The 22887-nt window shown below is 43.1% G+C and overlaps 1 protein-coding gene across 1 annotated transcript; it reads left to right on the top strand.

Moving 5' to 3' along the window:
* The first annotated feature begins 1575 nt into the window (after nt 1-1575).
* On the top strand, nt 1576-21100 carry TOP2A (DNA topoisomerase II alpha). Its single transcript, XM_075722695.1, has 35 exons — nt 1576-1608; nt 1923-2069; nt 2244-2334; nt 2793-2856; nt 3347-3492; nt 3874-3971; nt 4291-4503; nt 4709-4882; nt 5089-5190; nt 5682-5819; nt 5997-6135; nt 6417-6574; nt 6991-7116; nt 7566-7676; nt 7770-7875; nt 8562-8671; nt 9431-9523; nt 10001-10115; nt 10434-10555; nt 11141-11289; nt 11987-12218; nt 12348-12482; nt 12599-12799; nt 13352-13547; nt 14859-14950; nt 15548-15688; nt 15792-15875; nt 16509-16706; nt 17620-17719; nt 18020-18160; nt 18602-18752; nt 18894-18955; nt 19272-19391; nt 20440-20663; nt 20951-21100. The coding sequence occupies exons 1-35, from the start codon at nt 1576-1578 to the stop codon at nt 21098-21100; spliced, it is 4662 nt and encodes a 1553-aa protein (XP_075578810.1).
* The last annotated feature ends 1787 nt before the right edge of the window (nt 21101-22887 follow it).

Genomic DNA, 22887 nt, shown 5'->3' with positions numbered 1-22887 from the left:
GGCGCGGGGCGGCCAAGCCCGCAGGCGGGATTGCCAGGGCTGGCGCAGCTCCGGCCCTGGGGAGGGCCTGGCCGCCCCCCTGGGCGAGGGCAGGCTGCTGGCCGGGCAGCGGCACAACTGTTCCGAGGCGCTGGTGGTGCTCTGCATGGAAGTGGCCTTTCCCTACCGGCACATGTGGTGACCCCGGCACCGGTGACCCCAGCCGCACACCCCAGGCAGCCCCCCCGCCATCCCGCAGGGCTGGAGAAACAGCCCCGGGAGCCCCACGGGCAGCGGTGGGGGGAGAACGGGAGAACTGCAGCGTCGGAGCCGCGCAAGAGCACTGAGAGGACGCCAACCCCATGGCCAGGTTGTGCCGTGCCTGTCCCCGGCTGTGCCGTCCCTGCGGATCCCTGTGCCGTGGGGCAGGAGGGTGATGCCAGGCTGTGCCCAGCCGCCTCCCTGCACCTCCAGCGAAGCAAATGCTGTCACTGCCCCAGAAATAAAAGACACAAAAAAGTTGGTGTTTTGGATAACACCCAGCGCTCTGTTTTGGAGGGGACCCTACCCAGGACATGACCTGCTGCAGCGAGGGGCACGGGGGGGCACGCTGCAGCCAGCCCGGGGAATGGGATGCACTGGGGTACACTGGGCAGCTTCTGGGGACACACTGGGCAGATCCTGGGGACATACTGGGACATACTGGGACACACTGGGCAGGCCCTGGGGGGACACTGGGGACGCTGGGGCACAGTACTAGCTCTTCAACAGGCACCAGGCCCTGGGCTTTGCCTCTCCTGGAGTGCCAGCAGCAGGCAGAGGCAGAACGCCTGAGAAGCAAGCACCATCACCCTCTCTGCAGAGGAGGAGGAAGGCAAGGGTGCGCGGGCAGCGCTGGGTTGGGCAGCAGCAGGGAGGTTTGGGGCTCTGCCTGCACATGGCGGCAGCCCCCCGGTCGGTGTCTCTGGGGTGGGCACGGGGGGGCACGCGCCAGGGCCCAGCGCCTGTTGAAGAGCCGGTCCTGTGCCCCAGTGTCGCCCCAGGGGCTGCCCAGTGCATCCCAGTATGTCCCCGGGATCTGCCCAGTGGGTCCCAGTGTGTCCCCGGGACCTGCCCAATACAGTGCCGGTGCCTGCCCAGTATGCCCCAGTGTGACATGAGGGCCAGCCCAGTGGGTCCCCAGGGCCTGTTCAGTAAGTCCCTACGTGTCCCCAGAAGCTGCCCAGTGTATCCCAGTATGCCCCCGGGATCTGCCCAGTGTATCCCAGTGCGTTCCAGCGCATGGCACCACCACCGGCCAGGCATTGAGCCCCGCCGCACAGTGTCCTCCCCTTCGCTCTTCTATTGGTCGATATCACTGTCCGTCCCGCAACTGTCCCTTCTGAGTGGCTGGTTTGAATGCGCGGATCGCCTTCTGACTGGCCAGAGGGAGAGAGAGGCGCGACCCGTGTCCCCGCCCTCCCGCTGCGATTGGCGGCGCGCTGGGGGCCCGCGGGCGGGGATTGGCGGAGGGTTTCGGCGGGCTGAGCAGAGGTTTGAAACGCGCCGGGTGGTTGGAGCCGCCATCGCCTCCGCTCAGCAGCGTCCGCCGCCGCCATGGAGCTCCAGGAGTCCCTGTCGCCCCTCCGAGTGCGTCCCGTCTCTCTCTCCCGCCCCGCTGCCCCCGCAGGGCTTCGGGTTCCCCCGCCGCCCCGTCCCCTGGGCGTCCCGGGCCTCCCCCAGCTCCCGCCGGGCCCCCCTCGCGGCCTCTTCCCCCAGTCCCCCCGGTCTCCTCAGATTCCCCGTTCCCCTCAGGTTTCCCCCATCCACGTTCTCCTCGGGCCCCTGGTACCGTGTCGGGGTCCCCCGCCGTCCGGGCCCACTCCAACTCCCCCCCCCGGACCTGATCCCCCCCAATTCACCTCCCGCTGCCCCTCACTGCCGCTGCCTCTCCCCCCGAGCAGCTCGCGAACGAGAACCTCCGGGTGCCCAAGGGCGATGGCACCAAGAAGCAGATCTCGGTGGAGCACATCTACCAGAAGAAGACGCAGCTGGAGCACATCCTGCTCCGGCCCGACACCTACATCGGCTCCGTGGAGCTGGTGACCCAGGTGCGGGGGGCCCGGGGCAAGGGGGGGTTGTGGGGCTAAGCCGCCTGAACTCCTGGGTGCAGGTGAGGAGGCATTAGCGTCCCTTCATAAGGGACAAAACATCTGCTTTACAAACCGATGGCGCGGAAGAGGAGGTGTACTGGGGAACTTACGTGTTTCTTGCCTTCTTTTTAGCAAATGTGGGTTTTTGATGAGGACGTGGGCCTGAACTGCAGAGATGTGACCTTTGTGCCTGGCTTATATAAAATCTTTGATGAGATTCTAGGTAAGGTGACCTACCTGTTGAGTCCTTGATTGACAAGTTATGAATGGGGGCTGAATGTCTTATAAACTGGAACTAAATGCAAGTACTTTTATCTAGTTGCGTTGTTGGCCAAGTGATGTCTGTTGCATAATTTGATGGATGGTGTTCGCAGAGTACCTTGTTGATTGTGCTTGGAAATATTGGATACTAATGTCCTTCCATTAGCGCTACTTAATAGTAAGCCATTCATGGGATGATTGGGTTTTGATTACAAAACCAATTTCATTCAGCCCCAAATTCTCCCTTTTATGTTAACTTGTAGTACTCGTCTTTGTAACTTGCAAAATATTTGCATACCAAGATGATTATTAGTAACATTGTATTGAATTTTTGCATTCATTCTACTGAAGACACTTTATAGTTAATAATTTTGTCTTGATTGAGAATGTAATATAATAACAATAATCTTTCCATTCTAGTCAATGCTGCAGACAACAAGCAGAGGGATAAAAGCATGTCGTGCATTAAAATTACAATTGATGTGTAAGTTTTATTTCATTTTTTGTTCATTGCCTTCCCAACTGAAGCGCATTTGATTTTCTCACTCAGGCGCTGTTCTGCTGAGCTGGTGTAGTGTTGGAGGGCTCTGCGATGCAGCCGATCCAAGTTAGACCAAACGTCACTCACCAGTTGTGAAAGCCTTTTTCTTTGTTTAGTCCCTTGGTCTCTTACAGAGTGCTGACTGGTGACATGACTGCTTTTTTGTTGTTGTTTTCTGTTGTGGCTGTTTTCCTCTTTCCTTCCTCTCAACCCTATTATTCTGTCCCTGAGCATAGATACAGGATTTTTGTGTGGTGGTCCGTTTTATAGAATTTTTTTGTTGACTTGTCCTCCCTCTGCTGGCTGTTTCTGCACTTGCTGAACAGAGAGTTGCTCTTCATGAAATGGTGGCCTTTCCCCAGAGCTTTTGTATACTACTTGTTTCATAGCTCAGTCATTTGCAGCCTTAAAAACACATATTTTTTTCTCCTAGAGAGAATAACACAATCAGTGTATGGAACAATGGGAAAGGTATTCCAGTTGTTGAACACAAAGTGGAAAAGGTCTATGTGCCCGCTCTGATCTTTGGACAGCTACTAACATCCAGCAACTACGATGACAATGAAAAGAAAGTCACAGGTAGGGAAGACTCTCAAATATGTGCTAATATTTTTGAGCAGCTTGATCGGTTTAAATGTGTGAACTGAGTTAAAGGCGGGGGGGGAAGGGGGTCCTTGATGCAACATGCAAACGGCGTTCTGAGCCCATCAGAGAGAAGTCTCCATGCTTGATTTTATAGTGATAACAGTACAAACATGGAGAATGGGGAAAATTCTCTTTGAACGCTAATCCCAATTAAATTCGGGTTTGTAGTCACGTACTGAGTTTGTAGGACATTGTTGCTTATTGACAGTTGTACTTGGATTGTGCTGAAGTGGCTGAACTCCTGTTAGTCTGGGATTCTTTTAGATGGTTTTGAACAAAGTTAATAACACGAGTCTGTTTTCCTTCTAATTTCAGGTGGGCGAAATGGTTACGGAGCCAAACTGTGCAACATATTTAGCAAAAAATTTACTGTGGAAACTGCATGTCGTGAATACAAAAAGTTATTCAAGCAGGTATGAACGCTTCTCATTTCAGTAAGGTTATACCCGAGATTTTCAAATAAGACCCTAAGTTTCTGTTCCGAAAATCTAGGCATAACTTGCATTCAGTGCATCATGATTAGAATAAATTTGGCCCATGGTTACTGTATCACCAAATATAATTCAAATGAATAATGAAATGAGCAGGCATAATCAGAATCTAGTTTTTAACCAGTGGGGTTTTTTTAATTTGAAACTATTTAAAACTCATAAGTCAGCTTACTGCTTTTAAAAACTAAGCTAGTTCCTTGTGTGCGTTAGACTTGCAACTCACAAAACTTCCTTTTCTCAGACCTGGACAGACAACATGGGAAAGGCTGGTGAAATGAAACTGAAATATTTTGATGGAGAAGATTACACATGTGTCACTTTCCAACCTGATCTGTCAAAATTCAAAATGACAGTTCTTGACAAAGACATTGTAGCACTAATGTCTCGAAGAGCCTATGATATTGCTGGATCCACAAAGGATGTCAAAGTTTTTCTAAATGGACAGAGGCTGCCTGTAAGTGAGCATTTAAAAGAAACAGTAATATCTGTATTTCTTGTGCCATTTAAACAGTGAGATTTTGTTGAAGCAATTTACGTCATTACACATAGTAAAGGGAAAATTTGCGTGAGTGATTTCTCTACCCACTTTTCAGGAGGATGTGAATTAAGTATTTATAGGAGCTGTTATAAACGAGTTGTCTGCTTTCCTCTGTATGCAGGTGAAAGGATTCCGCAGTTATGTGGACCTCTATCTGAAGGACAAAGTAGATGAAACTGGTAATGCGCTTAAGGTTATTCATGAGGAAGCAAATTCTCGGTGGGAAGTGTGTTTGACTTTAAGTGAAAAAGGCTTCCAGCAAGTTAGCTTTGTCAACAGCATTGCCACTACAAAGGTAACTCTTCTTTAGTTTATTTAGTCAAGCTAATGCCATATTCTTCATCATTAATATTCTTAGCTATTTTCAAATGCATGTTTGTTAATGAAAAATACTTAGTTGCTTAATGTTGCAAGGACTATGCTTGAAGTTTTAAATAGATATGCATGGGGTTTTTTTTACAATGGAATCACCACCAGGTCTTTGGTCCCATTTTCCCCTAGGGTGGCAGGCACGTTGATTACGTAGCTGACCAGATTGTGACTAAACTCATTGATGTTGTGAAAAAGAAGAACAAAAACGGAGTTGGAGTGAAGCCTTTTCAGGTACAATGTCAGAATTTCCTCAGCGGGAAACACAACTCTAGCATTATTGCAAATTGTAACTACAGTTTAATGCATTACTACATTAATTAATAATACATATTTCCATTGTACAGATTATATATAAAATTGCTGATTATGGAAGTCTCATATTGTCCAGTTTAAGCCAACTAACAATCTTCTCTTTGTTTGGCTGATGTATTTTGTAATCAGAACACTCTAAGTCGGTGTAGATGCACTAAAACTCCGTATCTGTTCGATAACACCTATTTAGGCTGAGCGCTGTTGATTCCTTGACATCCCAAATCATCTAACATTGTCACAAATGTTATTAGCTGTCCTAAATTCTTTCAAGACATGTTGAAAATTCAAAAACATACAGTGATAATTGAGTTTTTCCTCACTGTGTGATTCTGACAGGCAAATGTCAGAATGCGCTGCTGTCACCGAGATGAGCCTGTATAATGTGTGATGCTTGTTGTATTTAACTATAGGTGAAGAACCACATGTGGCTTTTCGTGAATGCCTTAATTGAAAACCCAACCTTTGACTCTCAGACTAAGGAGAACATGACTCTGCAGGCAAAGAACTTTGGCTCAACCTGTAAACTGAGTGAAAAATTTATTAAAGCTGTAAGTACTGATATACATGGATAATCAAGATGTCTATAAAGCTGCATCTCACATTTAACGTGACAAATACATACTTTTGAAGTAATGTCATGAACTAAAGAAAAAGTATATAACTTAAAATTCTGTCATTGTTAAGGCTTTTCCCACAATTGTTTGGGGTTATTTTTTGTACTGCAGGCACTTGGCTGTGGCATTGTTGAGAGTATCCTAAACTGGGTAAAATTTAAAGCTCAGAGCCAGCTGAATAAGAAATGTTCAGCTGTGAAACACACTAAGATTAAGGGTGTTCCTAAGCTGGATGATGCCAATGATGCTGGTAAGTGTTTTGCATCCTGTGTAACCAATTCATTCAAAAAGAGTTAAAACTTGTTCATTAGACAAATGACAGAATTGTCTCCTAAGGGAAAATGAAAAAACCTGTAATCATAGTTTATCCCCATTTTACAGTCCCATTTGCTATGTTTATCCCAATTTACTACGTGTAGTGCGACAAAACCTGTATTAGAAGATATTTATTCTCATTCAATTTGTGAGTATGAAGGCTTTAATTTCACTTCTTAATTAGAAAATTGACTTGATTTTTTTTTTTTTTTTTAGGCAGCAAGAATTCTTTAGAATGTACACTTATCCTGACTGAGGGAGACTCAGCCAAAACACTGGCTGTCTCTGGTCTGGGAGTGGTTGGTAGAGACAAATATGGAGTATTTCCCCTTCGTGGGAAAATACTCAACGTCAGAGAAGCTACTCATAAGCAGGTTAGTTGGAAAATCGTTACAGTCTACATGTTAGAAGAGGCGCGGTATGCTTTGTGTAATGCAATGTGGTTTAACTGAGTCAGTGGAGCTGAACATCTGGAACACTGTAACTCATAGGAGCAGTGTCTTAAACGCCTGAGTCTAGTCTCATCTTCAGCCTGCCTTGCTGGTTAAGCGGGAATATTGATTAAGTCCGGTTCGGTGTTTTGCCTGAAGGGATAGTATTTGTGTTGTGGACTAGAAAATGTTTGGGATAATCAAGAATAATTTAAGCATTAGACTTCAGTTTAGAAATTATAAAAAGACACTGACAAGACAAAGCTCAGTCTACGGTATACTTATGGATAATTTTAGACTTTTTTGAGCTACATTTTAAGTCTGAAAGACAAGTTTTTATTCCGTGTGATCTTTTCCAGATTATGGAAAATGCTGAAATCAACAACATCATCAAGATTGTGGGTTTACAATATAAAAAGAACTATGAAGATCAAGAATCTTTAAAGAGTCTTCGCTATGGAAAGATTATGATTATGACAGATCAGGTTAGGTTCACTAAAATGGAAAAATGGGACAGGAAAAAAACCAGCACTTGAATAGAGGGGAAAGAAGAAAATGCTACCTTTCTTCCACTGCCATTGTTGTACCTAATTGTCTGTATTCATTTCTTTTTATCATTCTATATTTTAGTGGGTCATAATGTCTTTTCAGCCACAAAACAAAACAGAGTAGCATCACCAAATAGCTAAATACTGTCTTTCCAGTCTGCTGATTCAAGGTCCTTGACCAGTCCTTGATACCTTTTCTCACCAAGAATGTGCCTTTTCTGTTTCTCTTAATTTTCAGTAGTTAAACAACACATGGTCACCTTTTTAGAAGTGAAAGTTAATCGGATCAGTTAGCTGGAATTATAGAATCATTTGCTATTAAGCTAACAATTGTCAATTCCATCATGTCACTGGTTAAATATGGGGTTTTTTTCTTTTTAAATCAGGATCAAGATGGATCGCATATCAAAGGTTTGCTGATTAACTTCATCCATCACAACTGGCCATCTCTTCTAAGACACAACTTTCTGGAGGAATTTATCACTCCCATCATAAAGGTAAGGGTTGGGTAGATGGTAAGGTGAATGAGTAAGGATCCATTGGTCCAAATCTGCCTCTCATTTCACAGTTAAAATATTTGTTCTTTGTAGGCCTCTAAAAACAAAGAAGAAATTGCATTCTACAGCATTCCTGAATTTGAAGAATGGAAAAACAGTACACAGAACTACAATTCATGGAAGATCAAGTACTATAAAGGTTTGTAGAAAACTTAATACGGTGGGATTAAATGATCCAAGTAAGAGCATTCATGATTCAATTCAGAGCTAGTCCTGCTTTTGCAGAAAGGGTTTGGACCGGGTGACCCCCAGGCCTCTTCCCTTGTAAGATATCCTGATTACAAATACATGCAACGTAAAATATAAAAGTAAGGAAACAATAACCTCTAACTGGATAAAATCTCAATAAAATCTCTCAAAATGGAACCACAATATTGTAGGTAACCATTCTTTCAGCCCTCTTAAGCAATTATGCTCGGTTTTATGTGCTATTTTCCACAGTACAGTCCTTGTGTACTGTTAGCACTGTAAGCTGAGTACTTACTCCAGAATTGCTTAATAGCAATAAGAAAGTTGCCAGCTGCAGAACAATGGCTGGATGATGAGGAATCATTTCCAATTTGCAGTTAATCATTTTGGATATCTAAAGGAGTTGCAGACAAAATCCAAAAGTAGAACATGCAACTGCTCACTTATCTGTAATTCTTGTGATTTTTGTGATACCTTACATCTCATTTTAAAGTAACGTAAGTTTTCAGTAAGTCATCTTCGTGCTGTACGTTTATACGATGCATCACAGAAAACTAGGCATAGCGAAATATTTCTTTGAACCGCAACTTAATTTAAGCAAGAAGTTATTAGGATTAACTAGTACTGTCTCTGCAGGTTTGGGTACCAGCACATCGAAGGAGGCTAAAGAATACTTTGCAGATATGGCTAAACATCGAATTGGCTTCAAATATTCTGGGCCTGAAGATGATGCTGCAATCACCCTGGTAACTAACACTTGATTTAATTGCTGACTTACTACCTTTAGTATTCTACTGCTTCAAGTGCTGCGTATTTCCTCTTAAAAAGCTCTTAAAGGCCTTTGGGCTTGAGACAATCTCTTTGTTACCAAGGCTACGGCTTTAGTCTAACCAGTAGAAGCAAATCTGTCCACAGACCTCAGGCCAAGAGTACCCTTTTAATGATGGTTTTTAAATATAGCTCAGAACAAACTAATCACTACAAACCAATTGACATTTTCAGACACAATAGTAAATATTCCTTTAACATTTTTCTGCATGTTCTGCTGCAGTTTTCTCCAAGTCAGACCTCCCCTTTCTCCCCCAGATTTTCTTGCAAAATGGTTCACCGGTGGATTGAAACAGTCCTTGCTTCTGTGAACTTCTTCACCTTTGGTAGCATTGACTCTTAAGTATTCTGAGCTATTAGGCAATGGCAAAAAAACAAGTTTTCCCCCAAAATATTAACTTCTGCCCAAATCTGCTTTAGTTTTCCATTATTATGTTAAAAATCCATACATTTAAACCTAACTACCATGTCTCCTGAAGACTGGTGGAAATTATGCTCTTAGTATCTTTAGCTGCAAGAACCTTTTAGCGCACTTCTTGGGCTATCAAGTCAGCCTGTTTATCCGGGAGAATAACATGCTAAACTCTTCCTGTATGCTTTCTTTTTCTCAAGTGATCCAATAGGGTGCACCACAGAATGTCCTCGAATTGAGTTACTTCTCATTTTGTAATATACAGGCCTTTAGCAAGAAGAAGGTAGAAGAGCGAAAGGAGTGGCTGACTAATTTCATGGAGGATAGAAGACAACGGAAGCTGCATGGTCAGCCAGAGGTAAAAGGTTTATGTGTATGAAGGAAACTGGTTTCCTCTCTCTCCCTGGGGCTGTTCTCGCCTTCAGTCTGGCATGCTAGAGCTGCATGCAGCTCAGAGTCAGTGAGTCAGTCACTGGATTACGGGACAGTTAAAATGTCTCAGGATTTTGCAGAGCGGCTTCTTCTCTCATCAGTGTAGCCTCATTGTCGATTGTCCAACAGCTAATTTCATGTTTAACTCTTATCTTTCAAATTACTTTATCAATAGAAAATGATAACTCGAGCAGGACTGTATGAAGACTTTATTTCTCAAAAAAAATGGGCCTGCATCATGGGAAGCGATGTTTCACTTTGCCAGGCTAAGAATGTCAGCACTTGATCTGTGTTTAGCTAGTCTTACAGGGAGCTTCCATTTTAGTGAAATCAGCCAAGTATGAGCTAAGAAACAGATTAGACCTTGTTAAAATTAAAGCAATCTTGCACCTGTTTTTCTTAGGAATACCTATATGGGAAAAACACTAATTGCCTAACATACAACGACTTCATCAACAAGGAGTTAGTCCTGTTCTCAAACTCAGATAATGAAAGATCAATCCCGTCACTGGTTGATGGTAAGTTATTTCAAGATAGTGATTCCTCATAGTGCATTCCCCAGAACTTAATAAATGGGTGTTTGTATGTCATATCATCAGAATCAGGGTAACCTGCTGAGTTTTCAGTGTCAGTGTTCCAAAGTCCATTTTCTGCTGTCCAAGTTTTTTAATCTTTGGATTAAACGTCTTGTCCATTTTGTGGTATATTATTGCAAGTACCTTACTCTCCTGGTGTAGAATCTTTAGGTGTATAAGTAGTTCTTAGTCTCTAGAGAGCAGAAGTGAAGTGAAATACATTGTGCATTCTAATCACAAGGTCTTTTCTTTTTTATACAGGCTTGAAGCCAGGTCAAAGAAAAGTTCTTTTCACATGTTTCAAACGAAATGATAAGCGGGAGGTGAAGGTTGCTCAGCTGGCTGGTTCTGTAGCTGAGATGTCCTCATACCATCATGGTGAAGTAAGAACCTGTCCTGGTTGTGCAAAATGCTTTTTAAATGAAAGGCAAAAAAGCCCTTCTGTTGACTTGACAGTTAAGATGCCTCTAAAGCAGGATTAGATGTTTGAGTCTAAACACCAAAGCAAAGTGGCTGTATATCCGCTATTAATTTTTCAGTATTAATTTAATCTGAGGTCGGTCAATCTGCCTGTCCTACCTAGACTTTATGGGATTATATTTCATTCAAAACTGAGGAAACAGGAAAAACCTGCTTTATTTGTGATAGATATAGGCAGATGTTAATAGCCTTTCTACCTTGGTAAGAAGTTAAGCACTAAAACAAGCTTCCCTTGTGAGACCGATTGAATCTTTCATTGGAGATTTCAAGAACAAGCAGATATCAATGTATCGTGGGTCACTGGAGTATATCTAGTCATCCAGACTGGAGGGTCTTGGGATGCACTTTCAGCAAGAGTTTCCTCTAGTATTTTATTAGTTGAGTTTATCCTCTATATCAATTCTGTTCTTGGTGTGAATTTTGCCTTTAACTTTGTCCATTCAATGAAGAATTCTGCATTTTTAGCTTTGAACCTTCCTTTATTGCAGGCATCGCTGATGATGACAATTATTAACTTAGCTCAGAACTTTGTGGGCAGTAACAACCTCAACTTGCTACAGCCTATTGGTCAGTTTGGCACAAGGCTGCATGGTGGGAAAGACTCTGCCAGCCCTCGATACATATTTACAATGCTCAGGTCAGCATTAAAGATTTCTTACGGTCTTAAATATTCTTAGCGTATTACAGGACTCAATTTTACAGCATTTAAAATGAAAAATTAATTTACTTTTTCCCTTTAAAACTTTGGATTACTTGCATACTCAGAGTAGCAACAATTGAAGTGGGATTTGGGTGGTAGATTCGGATCTGGAAACTGTTATCATCCCAGACAACAGAAAGGTATAGCTGAGAATATGGAAATGGGAGAGAAAACAAAGGGAGAAATTTGGGTAGGATAATAAAAAATGAACTTGAGTTGGGAGACTGAAGTTATAGTATCTGAAAGTACAGCACTATAGTCTGTGACCCAATGGTCACTCAGGTTGAACTTGGTCAAATCTGTTACTTGAGCACGTGTATGTTTGTGCTAAAGCAAGGTATAGAGAACTGGAGCCTTCACAGACATTAAATGTCTAATTTACATAAAGTACGAGCTTAAGGTCCCATGTAGGAACGTGTAGAGATTGGTGAGATTGCTGAAGATGCATCTCTGGTTTGAGTGTTACTCTAGAAGCCTCGTTTCCTAACGTAGACAGCCAAGCACTATGGCTAAGGCTGGTTGGTAGTAATAAACCTGATTTATGTGTTTTGTTTGTTTTCTGGGGGGTTCCTTTTGCACGGTGGTCACTGTTCTGCGACAAGAATTTGGGCTTATGTTCTCTTTTCCATTCTAGCCCTCTAGCACGGTTGCTCTTCCCACCAATGGATGACAATGTCCTGAGGTTCCTATATGATGACAATCAACGTGTGGAGCCAGAGTGGTATATGCCTATCATTCCAATGGTGCTGATAAATGGGGCAGAAGGGATTGGTACTGGCTGGTCCTGTAAGATCCCCAACTTTGATATCAGGGAAGTTGTGAATAACATTCGTCGTCTGATGGATGGAGAAGAGCCATTGCCAATGGTAAATAATGTATTTAAAAAACCATGTCTCGCTCATCAGTTTATTGAGCCCATATTGGAGCATTTCATGCAAGTGCTTAAAAACAGAAGCATCAATACAAAGCTGAATCCGGTCTTCTCTTCTGCTTAGCTTCCTAGTTACAAGAATTTCAAAGGCACAATAGATGAGCTGGGACCTAATCAGTATGTGATAAGTGGTGAAGTGTCTATCCTTGATTCTACAACCATTGAGATCACTGAGCTGCCAGTCAGAACATGGACACAGGTAATAAACAGTGAATTTGCCCCAGGAATGTATAGTGTGCCCTGTAAAGCAAAAAGGGGGTTTGGAGCTTTTTGTCTCCATGGAAAACATGAGTCTGACTTTGATTCTTTTCTCAGACTTATAAAGAGCAAGTTCTGGAGCCAATGTTAAATGGGACTGAGAAGACACCCCCACTAATCACAGACTATAAAGAATATCACACAGACACCACAGTGAAGTTTATAGTGAAGATGACTGAAGAAAAACTAGCTGAAGCTAAAGCAGTGGGGCTGCATAAGGTCTTCAAACTCCAAACAAATTTAACATGCAACTCCATGGTATGTAATAGATTTTACTGAAGAAAGTTCTTGGTTTAACTCAAAGATGTTTGAGTGTAACAAAAATACTCTTTTGCAGTAACCTATTCACTTCAATTTTTCTGCTGTTTACTGGTTTTAAATCGGCTTCCTAAATGTACCTGCAAAAGGTCAAGAGACTGTCTTGGGAATGGGCCCAGGGTGGTATGGTTTTGCCTGAATGAGTCAAAGTGATCTGAAATCACACAGTTCACAGAGACCTTTGTTGTGACAACAGCACGGCCATTGAATGTCTGGATTCTGACAATGTGTGAAGCTTGATGCAAGATGTTTATCCTACCGATCGCTTTAAGATTCAAGTAACCTTAACCCTACTATGTGTTTTCAAAAGCTTTGAAATTCTAAAATTGTCTCTGCTGCTGTGCTTGTAAACTGAAGTAATTTCTAAAACAACACTGTTTTATAATTTGTTGGTTAATAATTCAATTGTACTATCACACCTGTGTTGTAGGTAATTTTCAGTGGGTTTGGAAATCAGTTTTATCATCATAATGCCTGTGTTCTTTTGTCTAGGTTCTTTTTGACCATGTCGGCTTTCTCAAGAAGTACGACTCTCCCCAGGATATTCTTAAGGAGTTCTTTGAACTCAGGCTCCGATACTACAACTTGAGAAAAGAATGGCTTATTGGAATGCTAGGTGCCGAGTCTGCAAAACTGAGCAACCAGGCTCGTTTCATCCTGGAGAAAATAGATGGCAAAATTGTGATCGGTATGCGTTGTTCTTGGTTACTTGGTTTATGAAACTGGGAGAAGAACTAGGTGCTCCCTTGAGTTCTGTCAGCACCCCCTCAGCCCTGGACTGGCTCTTAACAAACTACACCAGAGCTTATCTTTCTGTTCCAGTAACATACAAGAGGAAAATGTTTCACAGAGTATCCTTGGTCTGTAGAGCTTTATGCACATAGTAAATAAAACGGGATACTCCTACAGCTTTCCTACTGTGTATTCGACACTATTTTGAGAGTAGAATTTTTTCTTAATAGCTTAGCAATAATTCCTATCTGTTTCTGTAGGAAATAAGAGTTAAGTACTGGTGGGGTGAGAAAGGGGTAGTGTTTTCTGTTCAAATGCATACTTTTCAAGTACCCCTATCTCTCTGTGTTATCTTTGTGAACCTCTGCACAAATATTCCGAATCATGTTCTCAGTGGATTGGGGTTTCAGACTTAGAAGATACTCAAGTTAGCAGCATCTGAGAATCATGAGCTAGAAAAAGAAACAGGTCTTTGTTCCTAGCATTCAAATTTTTCAATCAACTTTTCCACCTCAGTCTAAAAGGCAGTCTGTATTTCACTCGCATTCATGGAGGGTGCAGCTAGACAAAGTGTCATAAGATGCTTTGTGGTTTGTGTCTGAGGGCAGCCCAATAATCCCTGTGTCTGTTTGACTTGACTCAGGAACAGAAATAATTCCCTTGAAATGCATTTTCTTGGGGTTTTGTAATAAGCAGTTCCAAGGCTGACAGAGCTGGTTTCATTTGTATTTGTGTCTCATGGCTGATTGCTTCTGATATCTTAAAAAGGAGCAAATTCCTGCTGAAGCATTTCCATTGGTTGGGGCACTTCTAGCATAAATTGCCCAGGTGAAGTCTAATGAGGTGCAAGCTATATCAAAGCCTTTGAGTGCTATCGGGGATGGGGGGGCCTCCACCTGCCTGCTTGTTATCGTGAAACCTTTTTGATACCGTCACACCTTTTTTTCCAAGTTCAACAACTACTTAGGGCAGGGGAAAAGCATATATGGAAATGAAGAAGAAAAATATTTACAGTGCTCTGGCAGGTGTTCCTGATGGGTATAGGAGCAATGCTGACCTGACAAATCGCCTGCTAAGTAGGAACTTTTTAGGTGTTATTTCAGGCTCTTCCACATGTCCCACCTCTGATGAGGAAAGGCTGGTTTAGAGCCCGATAGAATGCTGAGCTGCTAGAACCATGGGATCCAAAATTTAAAGCTCATCTGTCTTTCCTAACACTGAAGTGGTAGTGGTCACTAACCGACAATCCTGAAATGTCTGTTTACAGAAAACAAACCCAAGAAAGAGTTGATTCAAGTTCTTATCCAGAGAGGATACGAATCGGATCCAGTGAAGGCTTGGAAGGAATCGCAAAACAAGGTAGTGTTTCCATAATCCTCTTTAAATAGATCCAGACTGGCCCCTCTCTCTGAAGCTTCATAATTTGTAGGAAGAAGCCCAAGCTGCTTTTCAGTTTGTAGGATTCAAGGGCCTGCGTGTCTGGTATGTCTGTGATAGGAATCATAAAACAAGCAAAAATCCAGTCTGTTGTTCAGAAGGCACTGAGACCTAGTCTCAGGTTTGAGCCTGTCAGGTCACGTCCTCCTGCCACAGCAATTTCTGCTGTTCTTTAAAGGTTTCCTTCTGCCCGTGGGACACAGTTGTGGAAGGGCTGTGAGGAAGATGGTGGGTTTAAGTAGCCTAGGAGACAATCTGAACTATCAAGACAGAGAGGTCAAATGGAGTAGAGCAAAAGAGATTTGGAGAATTATTTTTGCAGATGGATTCCTCTGTGCAATAGCAGCTGAGGCTTTAAGAAGCATAACTTTATCTCTCTCCAATTCTGAATTGTTCTAGAAGAGTCTAGGACACCATAAGCACATGGAATACCTGTGAGGCAGTCCAAATTTGGTCAATAGCCCTACCCTTGTATGTCAATATTTTGTTGACAATGTTTGTTTTAAATCCATGTCTCAGGAAGAAGAGGAGGAGGAGGAAGAGAGTGAGAAAGAATCAGTTGCAGCTACCGGACCAGACTTCAACTATCTGCTGAACATGCCCCTTTGGTATCTGACTAAAGAGAAGAAAGATGAGCTCTGTAAGCAGAGAGATAACAAAGTATGTTCCTTCCTTTTCTTAGAAAAGCAATATTATATAATGTATTTTTTTAATGGTGGATTAAAGTATGTGACTAATGATTATCAACTGTGATTCCCTTTAGGAAAAGGAGCTGGAAAACCTTAAGTGCAAGAGTGCCTCTGATCTGTGGAAGGAAGACCTTGCTGTCTTTGTTGAAGAACTTGATGTATGTCAGCATTAAGTGCAGATGACTGACTCCCTTGTAGTCTTATCTGCCGGCTCTTTATTGACTTTTTTGTCATAACAAGGAAACTAAAAATGATAACTCCTATGTCTTGCACTCATTAAGGAGAATGAAAGCTTTCTTCCCCTTCCTAGCTTGGATAGGAGTAGCACTGCTCTGGGCCAGTCAAACCACAAAGGTGGCCATTGGAAGGAGGTCAATTACCAGTCTGAATAGTGGAGTTTTAGGAGGGCTTGAGAGAAAACTCATACTAGGATATAGTCTGAGGAGATGTAGATCAAAGGGCTTTTTGGACACTGAAAAGGTGAGGGAGGAGCTGGACTTTACTGAACAGAGCCCAAATTGTGGGCCAGTGTCTGTGCACTATCACACCTGGTCACTGCCTGTGTCTCTTCTTACTCCTCAAGTAACCAGACTATAGCTCTGGCTTAAATCATTGCTTGAAAATGTGCAAATCGGTGGCAGAGTGGGAAGCTTCATGTAAACTGATGGTAGGAAATCCATCAGCAAGTATAGAGTGCTTTACTGCAAGGGCTGTGATGGTGGGGTTTTTTCAGTAGTACCTTGTTTCTTTGGTATTCTCATGGCTGTATTATTTTATGCTCACCTCTGCAGGCAGTGGAAGCCAAGCAAATTCAGGATGAGATGGCAGGGTTTGCTGGTAAACCTTTAAAGGTGAAAGGAGGGAAAACGAAGGTGAAGAAGGCGCAACTGACGGAAGTGATGCCATCACCTCATGGCGTGAGGGTTGTTCCTCAGATAACTGCAGAGATGAAGGCCGAGGCAGAGAAGAGAACTAAAAAGAAAATAAAGGTAAAAAGGAACATTCCAAATGCTTAATCTTTACATCCTCTTCAGTACAGTCCTAAAGAAATGCAAGTTCTTGTTAGCTGAACTTGTCCTGATGAAGCAGCTGTTCGGGGAGAGGGACAGAATCTTAGGACATGGGGAACACTGGAAATGGATGTTTCTCAGTCTAAAGGAGAACAGATTCGCTAACGCATCAGGAGATGGCTTAGAGGGAAATCTTTTGGCAAGAGCATAAATCACAATGTCAGAGCTGGGCCGGCAGCTTAGAAATGAAAAGGTAGATGCAAGTAAGGTTGTTCTAGGTGTCTTGGGGCAGGAAGTAGCTAGTAAATTCACTTCTCTAGGACAGCCTTTGCATTTCCAGTAATGCTTTCAGCCACTTCATGCCATTATTGTTCTCGATATGAAGGAGATAAAGAAGATTTAACTCTTTTTATAGGGCTAGTTGAAATTATGCCATTTGCAACATCGAAAATCAAAATATCCCCTCACCTGTTTTGACCTGTAAGCCAGGACATATTGCTCCTTTCCTACAGATGGTTCCAACTAACAGTTTTTCCAAATAACTTGCACTGTTGTTTTTAACCCACCCTGTTCAATTCTGCATCCTCAACACTCCCTAGAGCAGTACCATCAGCACACAAAGGCGGTACCAATGCGCTCTCAGGAATGGGGACAAAGTTCCTGTTTTTGTTAATGTTGGATTTTGCATTTTAAGTCACCTGATCTGGGGACAGATCATGTCTGATTTACTTGGCTGTAATCAATTTTACACGCAGTCTGTTTCACAAACTCAGATTTCTTGTATCACTAACTTTCATACATCTAAAATAAGCAGCCCCTTTCTACATTACTCTGTGTGCCTCTTCTAATGGTGAGAGCTGACTCACTATTTGATATCTGCTTGTATCTTCAGAGTGAAAAAAATGATGAGAGTCAAGAAGAAAACACATCAGGAGACAAAGAGTCTTCAGGTCTTAAGCAGAGATTAGCGCAGAAGTTTAATACTGAGCGAGGTAAACACTTTTACGTGTTTTTCCATCAATGGAAAGTGAGGGGAAGGGTTGTAAATTTGGTTATCTGACCTTTTCCTGAAGGTGGTGAGTAACATCTAGGATCAGTATTTTTGGAAAAACTAGGCAAGATGAGAAAGTGATCCTGGATAACAGTCAAGCGGGATAGATTACTATTTCTCTTTTCTGTTTAAGCCAGAATCCTCTGAATTTAGTGATGTGTTTCTAAGTTGAGCTTGAACTGCTGAACCTGAAGTACACATGGAAGTTTGCTGGTTCATCCTGCCTCCCAATATTTTTCAGGTGCTAAGAGACAGGCCACTCTACCATTTAAGCCATTAAAGAAAACGAAGAAACGGAACCCTTGGTCTGACACAGGGTCTGATTCAGAGTCTGATTTTGAAGCACCTCCTCAAAGAGAGAGAGTGGTTCGCCGAGCAGCAGGTGAGTGACGACACAAATGCAGAAGAGGGGCAGTCTGTGGAGGAGAAAATTGAACAGACTGTTTAGAGAGCTCCCACAGTCTGAGATCTCAGTCAGAAATAATTTTTAAGAGGCTTATTTATTTTACTGTATATAACAACTAAATATTTCTGCCATTTGAGCAGATTTTCACAATGCTTTTCAAGGAAAAGCAGAAATGGGCAACTAGAGAAATAAGGTTATTGGTCTTAATTCCACAACTGTCTTGGCAAATCAAATGTGTCATTCGTAAGCGAGCCCAGAATATACTTGTGATTTGGAGTCTTCTCACTGGCAGTCTCAGTATCTGCTTGTTTTTATTCAGATCTTTAATTTTTAATACCTGCAGCTAAAATATTGAAAAAGAAACTGAGCTGCATATTGCCAAATGTGTAAAATAATACATCTGTGTCGTTTCATCAGCCAAAGTCAAGACCGTAATCAGTTCGGACTCAGATGCAAATCTCTCCAGCTCAGATGAGGATTCTGAATTTCGGGGCAACAGTGAAGGCAACACTGAATCAGATACAAACTCAAAAGAAAAACCTGCTCCCAAGCCCAGAGCTGCTCCAAAGTGAGTATTTCTCCACCTAGTCACTGGAAATTAGTTGTGCTTCTAGTGTTAACGCTATAGAGAAATTAATAGCTCTTTTTCATCAATGCACCTGTTTAGTGCATTGTAAGTTGGAAAAAATCTTGGGGTTTTGTATTCTAGGGAAACCACTGAAAAAGCAGCTAAAGCTCCCAAGCAAAAGCCGGTGCAAAGCGCTGTCCCTGGTGAGTACAAGACCTTCTAAACCTTGATTTTCCTAAAACCCCACGAGAGTGCACCGGGCATTCTGACCAGTGCTTAACGCTGACAAAGGCAGACATTAGTCACAAGGTCTTGCAAAGAAACTTTGATGCTAGGGTACAAGCTGGTTTCAGTGCACCAGACTTTTTGTCCATTTCTAACTTGAATTTGTGATTAATCCAGTTTTAATAGTTGTTCTTTTTATAAAGTGGATGAAAATTATTTCCTTCTGCTCTAATCTTTATAGCCAGAGTAGATAATTTGACTATTTTAGACTTCCTTTCTGCTTTCTTTATTCAGTTCAAGTCCAAGATGTTGCTAATGAAAATGTGAGTCAAGCTCCTGCAGTTCCTTCTGTCTCTGCACCTCGCAGTAAGGCCGTATCTAAAAAAACAGCTAAGACGACCAGTGCCACTAAGGGTAAGGCAAAGTTTAGTAAGATCATTTTTAGATAACAATTATTATTCCCATGGGAAACAAGTCTGAGTGATTTTGCTAGACATTTAGAGGCCTGAATAACTTAGGTTTTAATTTCAGAAAAGATCTGAGGTTTGTGGCAAAGGTTGCCTCATTGTTGTCATTTTTGAAGAAGTTTGCTTCCAAACGTATCATGTTCTAGTTCATCTCAGACATGCTTGAAGGGAGTGAATTTTAGTTTGGGAACAGGAAAAGTGAATGTTTCCTACAGTGCTATGTAATACTTGGCAGAAATAATCCGAGTGGAATTTGTGTCTTGCAGTCAATGTTCTACTTCATGTCTTTTTGGGAAGAAAGCTACTTGGTAGCTTGCTTCCCAGGAAGAAGAAAAGCTTCTTTGGGGTAGCTTGATCTATTTAGCGCTAGCTTGACCTCGTAAATCTACGGCATTTGACTCGGGTTTTTTAACCGTAACTGCCCAGAGTCTTTTGCATATTCCATCACTAGCTGGTTTTGATCCCAGCAGTAAAGTAGTATGTCACTTCCCAGCAAAATAGCTGTTTCTTCCACTTCTAAATTGAGAAAGCCTCTATCGTTCAAGAACGTCCTGCTCATTTCAGCTTAACTTGGAGACATGCTTCAAGACACTGTTAAAAAATGTCAAAATATAGGTAAGAAAGAACTCCACAAGTAACTGTTGGGTATCGATGCTAAATTCATTCCTTCCCTGTGCAAAAGTTTTGAAGGTATAAGATTGGTTACACAGCCTTCAGAGTTCAGGACTTTTCAATCTAAAATAGTCTGTAAATTGCTTTGGGTACATTTTAATTTGATCCTCTAAATGTAGTGGAACTAAGCAGATAAACAACTTCATTTCTCATAATCTTAGTAAAGAGCAATCTTTCTAGAAAACCACGCTTCAAAATGAGACGACCTGTGTGCTGACCTCGCAGTATAGTGCAGAGCCGTATTTGTGTTGGAAGTAATTCACAAGCTCCGAATGAGAAGACAGACAGCAAAACAAGGGTTTAAACGCGGAGTTCTGTTTCAGATAACCAGCCGTCCATCATGGATGTTCTAGCCAAGAAAAAGGCTGCACCCAAATCCGGCAAGACAGCAGTGAAGGAGGGATCCCTGGATTCTGAGGCTGCAGCAGCGGGTGACAAGAAGTCTGAGCAGACCAAGGGCTGGAAAGTTACCAAAAGGCAGCCAAGCTCTTTGGATTCCGATTCAGATGATTTTGGCTCCAAGCCTTCCAAATCAGTTGCAGCAAAGGTTTGTACTCTGCCACCCGTTAGAGCCGAGGGGGTACCACAAGTGTGGTGTGGGTTATTCTGGCAGGAAAAGCGTGGCAGAGGTAGAAGCTCCTCCTTATTGCTGGGTGTGGGGAAGGTGGGGGAGAAGCGGGGCCCGGGCACACGTCCTTAGCCCAGATTGTTGGTTTGGTCTCATCAGTCCCAACAACCACCTTACCCGTGGCACAGTGGTGCGTTTTATGCTAATTGTGTTCCGTGTTTATGCTCAGATTCATGATTCACTTCTTGACTATGCTTTCCCTCCAGAAATCCAAGCTGGAAGACGATGATAGCTTCACTCTTGATTCAACTGCTCGTGCGCACAGCCCCGTAGCAGCCGTGCCCCGTACCAGGCCTGGACGTCTCAAAAAGCCTGTCCAGTACTTGGAGGAGTCCGATGAGGATGATCTGTTTTGAATTTTTATGAAGATTTTAAACTGCTGATCCAAATTGATCTACAAACTAGCCTTCAGCAGAGCTCTTGACGAGCTGTCACCAAAGAACTTAATCTCCGACTAGGACATCTTTTTCACTGAATTTAAGCTAGTCCAAAAATGTTTGTTACAAGTGAATACAGTTCTATTTTTTTCTTGGTTTTAAATAAGTTAGGTTTGTTTAAACAGGAACGTTCCCCCCTTTCTTGTGAACACTGGAGCCATGTGCCACGTTGTTGCACTCCCTCTTACCTATTAGCTAGCTGGAATCTTTTGACACTTTGTGGTCATTTTAATGTTCAGGTAGACTTTAGAACATATGAAATCCTTTAAAATACCCTCTCACGTAGGTACCTTCCTCTTTAGATATCTTAAAAAATAATAAAATATATAAGCTTTTAACTCCACAACCATAGAGACGTTAACAAGTGAGGTGTAGGCATTTAGAACTCCATGGTGGTGTTTTTCTTTCTGTTTTGCAGTCCTTTATGCCTGTGCAGGCCCCTGTTGCTCAACCTCTGCCGTGTTGAGTTTTAGCCTTTGGGTTTTTTTAAATTCAGATTTAGTAATGGGGGTTTGTGCAGACTTGTCTCCCCACTGTGCTCAGCGCTGGCAGTTTTATCTTCTGTCTGGCTGCCAAGAAACCCCGTGTTCAGCTAGTTCAGCCCAGAGGTCATCTTCAGGTAAGAGATGCTTGTGCCTGCCAGTGCCTTGTGCTGTGAAAGAGCTCAGCGGGCGTCTCTGCGGTGCCAGCTGAGCGAGATGGACGGAGAGGAGGACAGAGGCAGGACAGACGTTCGCCATCCAAGCATCTTTGATCCGTGCGAACTTGCAGGAAAGCCGGTCGGTTATTCCAATGCACGTGTTGGAAAGCGGCAGGTTCCCCCCGTGCTGAGCCACTCTGCCGCCATACTTGGCGCTAGAAAAGGCTTGTGCAGAGCGGCAGCTCGACGGCGTGAAACTTCTCCCGCCGGTTTGTTCCCAGGGACGAAGAACTTCCCCTCAGCTTCTACGTGCCCGACTGCACGAAGAGTGCAGCGCACTGCGAGGTGAGGCTGGTTTGTCACCTCAATGCCACTTCCAGCGCTCGGGTTCCTCAGCAGAAGCGGGGAAGCGTCATCTTCCCCTTCCCCTTCGAAGTACTTCACCGGAGTATTTATCTCGTTGCGTTTTGCTCTTCGTAGAGCCGTTTCTATAGCATTGAGGGATATTTCTTGACTGTCTGTGTAAATGTTTTCTGTGTTTTTCTTCTCGTCCTGACTTTCTGTCCTTTTTAATATTTATGTAATAAAAGTGTTTTTACTTAAGCTTTCTTCAATAAAAAGGAGCTGTCCTCATCTGCCTGTTCCCTCAGGTTTCCCTTGCGCTGACTCTCTGGAGCCACGGGGTTCTCTTTGTTCGTAGTGAGTACTTCAAGCTCAGACTTTCTCAGGAGCAAGAGGCCATCAGCTCCCACCCTCTGCTGCCAAGACTGCTCTAAATGGGTCATCTCCATTGTCTAAGCACGCTCGTTAGTTCGAGGTAATTTCCAGTGCTCATTTAGCCAATTTTGGCATTGTTATGGAAATGGCCGTCGCAGAGCTTGCGGCAAGCTCTGGTCTTGGGTGTAGGGCTGGTGGAGATGGTCACCGTGGCCTTGGAGCCATGTAAAGAAGGTCCCGGGGAAGAGCTGCACCCTATAGAAGGAGCTATAGGAGCCTCAGGCGTTGCAGAGACGGTCCTCCCAAAATGGCGGGAGGGAGCAGGGTCACGAATGAAGCCTGTCCCACG

The sequence above is a fragment of the Pelecanus crispus genome, chromosome 18 (assembly GCF_030463565.1).
Source record: "Pelecanus crispus isolate bPelCri1 chromosome 18, bPelCri1.pri, whole genome shotgun sequence".
NCBI classification, from domain to species: Eukaryota; Metazoa; Chordata; class Aves; order Pelecaniformes; family Pelecanidae; genus Pelecanus; species Pelecanus crispus.
Note: the sequence above shows the minus strand (reverse complement) of the source record. Positions and strands in the feature narration are given on the sequence as shown.

Excerpts from the sequence above, each read along its gene's own strand:
- TOP2A (XM_075722695.1), top strand. The coding sequence starts at position 1,576 with ATGGAGCTCCAGGAGTCCCTGTCGCCCCTCCGA. Across the intron at positions 3,972-4,290 it reads ACAAAAAGTTATTCAAGCAG|ACCTGGACAGACAACATGGG; the intron begins GTATGAACGCTT and ends TCCTTTTCTCAG. Across the intron at positions 14,951-15,547 it reads GGAAGGAATCGCAAAACAAG|GAAGAAGAGGAGGAGGAGGA; the intron begins GTAGTGTTTCCA and ends TCCATGTCTCAG.